The 3,819-nt window shown below is 43.0% G+C and overlaps 1 protein-coding gene across 1 annotated transcript; it reads right to left on the bottom strand.

Moving 5' to 3' along the window:
• Positions 1–686: 686 nt before the first annotated feature.
• On the bottom strand, positions 687–2,797 carry LOC109407230 (UDP-galactose transporter senju). The gene is made up of 4 exons (XM_062847492.1): positions 2,757–2,797; positions 2,384–2,627; positions 2,174–2,291; positions 687–1,958 (listed from the first exon to the last, which is right to left on the bottom strand). The coding sequence occupies exons 2-4, from the start codon at positions 2,475–2,477 to the stop codon at positions 1,019–1,021; spliced, it is 1,152 nt and encodes a 383-aa protein (XP_062703476.1). The 5' UTR covers positions 2,478–2,627; positions 2,757–2,797; the 3' UTR covers positions 687–1,018.
• Between the last annotated feature and the right edge of the window lie 1,022 nt (positions 2,798–3,819).

Below are 3,819 nucleotides of genomic sequence, written 5' to 3' on the forward strand. Positions count from 1 at the left end.
CTTGAGGATCTTGATATCACCTTTTGGAATCTTGTCCACGACAGCATTCAGTTGACAGTAAAAGTTCTCATTGGATCATGATAAGGTTTCGAACCCGTGTTCTAGATCTGGCCACAATTGTCATCTCATTAATAGGTTCCCACTTCACGAGCGCAGCGTGCGGGCATGAGCGCTGAACAGGGAACCACCTCCACGGTGTCGAGAAACGTGTTAACCTCATAGGGCAGAACATAGCAGAATTTGACCCGACGACAATCTATGCTCTCCAAAGTTCGTCCAACGGACTTCGCTCAGTCCTAGGATCTCAAGCTTCATACGGCATGCCTCATTGGCTTGTTGAGCCAGTTTACCCTGCTGGGCTAGGTTTAATATACATTCGAAGTTCTAATTCTTGTCCGTTGTTTCGCGTTAAAAGTTGTTGCCGTTGAATCAGTTCGTAAGCTTTCATTTTCGGTTTCTGTAACGGTTTTTGGGTTTCGAAGAAGGACAACAGTGCCCAGGCTGCACTACCAGCTAAGCACACAACTCTTAGCTGGCGATCTTTGTCATCGCTTGACCCGTGGAAGCATGAAGTAAGAACTTGTGAGGACCAGAGCTATGTTGGACACTCTCCTTATCGACTCACCGTTTTGCAGCCCGAAGTTTGTGCATGGCGTGTGATATTTTCCGACAAAACAAGCATGTAGTCCTTTCAGATTTTATATTTTTATCACATATCTTGCACAACGTAAAGATGATTTCTCTTTTTATTACGTTAAAAAATACAAAATAAATAATTTCCACCCTTTCAAAGGTGACTTATAAGTCGCTAAAACAGTTTACGTAAAGTTTAAACTCGACGGAGCCGGCGTCGTGTGGAGTTATACCGCCTATTATTCCTATATAACCTAAATTTAAACACAACAAACTGAAATGGTTCTCAGGAAGGAAAGTGGGATGATAGTGCTCTCGTAAAAGTGGATTTTTGGTGACTAAGTCCCGCTTCATGCGCTAAATACTGTGAAGGATAAGAAACTTGCTAAACTTCTTCCATCTGTAGTTCGATATCATCATCGTCATCGTCTTTGCCCATCAAAGCTTTTCGACTTTCATCCTTGTCCCGATGAGTGCTTCCTCCGGTTTTGCTGGCCAGATTGACTACGGGATTCAGAGAGTACAGGTATATCGCGTAGGACACGACGAATATCGCCAAAGCGGTGTTCAAGTAGATTGGGATCGAGAAGAGCAAATAGCTCAGCACAGCCGTGAACATCAGCTCTAGGGCACTGGCGAACGTTTTGAGGATCGAGTTCATGTACTTCAGGAAGAAGCTGGTGATAATCCCAATCGCTGCATTGTTGATCATGATCACGAGCACTTCGAAACGGAACACCTCCAGTAGGTGGTCCTTGGTGACCACAGCGGCCAATTCCCCGCGGAACATCAATATCAGGAGATTGCACACGATCGAGTCCAAGTACATGAACACATTCTGGACGTAGATATTGATGTCCGATCCCTTCCCCTTCAGTAGATATTCATTGTAGACCCCAGCCAAGCAAGAACACACAGTTTGCACCAAAATCAGAATGGCACTGAAGCTGAGATCGAATCCGGATATGTTCTTCCCTCGGAAGGTTCCGTCCATTGCCGCTGCAGCTGGATCTTTACCCGTGTCATCGTTGGACGTCGACGACGGCAGGGAAAAGTTCCACTGCTTCAGCATACAGCCGAGGGTCAGCAGAAACAAAGAAAACCATTGCTTCCGGCTTAGAGATTTCTTGAAGATTACCTGAAAGAGCACTCCGGTGATGACGACGCGAAGCTGCAGCAACAGATAGTACGTCGTCGGATCAAAGGTCGATAGATTCACGAAGGCCAGATTATTGTACAAACAGTACAGGAATGCCGGTACAAAGTACAACAGCAGAACGTCTCTACCCTCGACGACTTTCACCACCAGCGATTTGATCGAGTGCCTGGAACGAAAGTGTTGGGATCCCAGTTTAGAAAATGTAAATCCCATAAACCATCCTTCAACTTGTGATAATCACAAATCTGGCAACTGGTCTTCAGTTCTTTCAACCCTTTCTACAGCTCAGCCGAAGTATGCCTTCATGCAATAGTTTGTAACATTTTAAAAGAGTGATCCCCAAAGTCAAAATTTGGGACACTTGGACTCATTAATACTTACTCTCGACAGTAGAGCACAGTGGAAATGATTAGCTTCAGTACTTCGGTCAACAGCACAACCAGCACCGTGTTATAGCTGTAGCTGTTATCAGCCCGTTGGGAAGCAGTCACAAGAATTCCTAAAGAAGAAGTAAGTACAGATGGTGGTTGGTGGTAAAGTTCAGTCAATCACCCACGCCTGATGGCGTACAACATCCCCGCTGAAACTTACCCTGGCCAACGAACAGCGACATATAAGTGATGAAAATGAATATGCTCTTTTTGCTGGGGAACAGTTCGCCCCAGTTTATCCGTGAGTTCGTCATCTTTGTCCGGATGTTTTGTTTTCCTACATATACTATGTTTCGTCTCCGTACTAAAATTTAATCTTGATAGACGGTTCCTGCACAAACGAGTTGAAGATGGCTGATAGTCGAATGTGGGTGGCGTTGCACTGCTTGAACATAGTCCTCAATCTGCAATTCCACGCAATATTCTGGCGATTCCGACCAGCGGTATGATCTAATCTTCCTTTTCAGCGATGATCATCAATAGATGATCATTAGCAGAATGCACGCGAATCTGGATTCTGAATCACAGCATACTTCACCACTCGAGCGAACTGGTCACACCGGTAAACCTGAAGTGAAAATTGTACAACAATTTTACGGAAAAATATCTCAACTTTGTCCTACTTTTATGTTTTGGGACCAAGTCGGCCAGCGTATGACGGCGATTACAACGTCTGTGATGAGGCAAAAATAAACAAAAAACAATCCGTCGTCATCGCCGTGCGTGGTGACAGAAGCGAGACACGAATGAGGGAAAGGAATGTGCTCAAAACAGTGTTTTGCGCCAACATCAGAAAAGTGAACATGAGCCTCTGTACGAATTTGCCCTATCCTGCTCACTCCCACAGAAAATTTGAAAACAGCGCGCACAGTAAAAGTCACATTTGACTTTTACTGTGCGCGCTGTTTTCAAATTTTCTGTGGGAGTGAGCAGTACACCAGATTCGTGCAGAGGCTCATAATCGATTTCTTTTTCTTTTTTTCAAAATTAAAAAAATCATAATAACCCGCATAATCACAAACTGTAAATGCACTGCTTTACATACTGTAGATAACCATTAGCAATTGTCATTTAACCATTTCCTAGACTATCGGAGGTAACAGTAAGCTAACCATTCCATGTACAGATTTGCCAGTTTGACAAACGGTAATCTGCCAATTTACAGTATGTGGAATAGGCGGTTAAGATAGGTTACCATAAAAATTCGCTCGTTTTCTCGAACAAATTTTTCGCAATACAGTTAAGAAAATGGTCAATATATTATTTTTCAGACAATTCACTGCAAAGCAAATAGTAAGAGAATAGTTTAACAGTAAATCTAGAAGAAAAACGAAAACTGTATGGGTTATTATTGATGTATGGTCTTTCGTGGTATTTTAGGCGTATGGTATATGGTTCTGCTATACTAGAACCATTTAAAATAAAAAAGTACTTATGCGTTTATTGGATATTTTTATTTAACAAAATACAATACCCCATACTGGGCTTGGTAATACCTACAATATAATAGTAATTCCTACAGATCAAGTGGTAATTGCTGTGGTGAAAGTGGATTTCCATCGCAGGGAGCATTCATTCCCGCCCGCAGCAGGGCGA

Source organism: Aedes albopictus, chromosome 2 (genome assembly GCF_035046485.1).
Source record: "Aedes albopictus strain Foshan chromosome 2, AalbF5, whole genome shotgun sequence".
NCBI classification, from domain to species: domain Eukaryota; kingdom Metazoa; phylum Arthropoda; class Insecta; order Diptera; family Culicidae; genus Aedes; species Aedes albopictus.

Excerpts from the sequence above, each read along its gene's own strand:
- LOC109407230 (XM_062847492.1), bottom strand. The coding sequence starts at position 2,477 with ATGACGAACTCACGGATAAACTGGGGCGAACTGTTCCCCAGCAAAAAG. Across the intron at positions 2,292-2,383 it reads GTCGCTGTTCGTTGGCCAGG|GAATTCTTGTGACTGCTTCC; the intron begins GTAAGTTTCAGC and ends CTTCTTCTTTAG. Across the intron at positions 1,959-2,173 it reads ACTGTGCTCTACTGTCGAGA|GCACTCGATCAAATCGCTGG; the intron begins GTAAGTATTAAT and ends CTTTCGTTCCAG.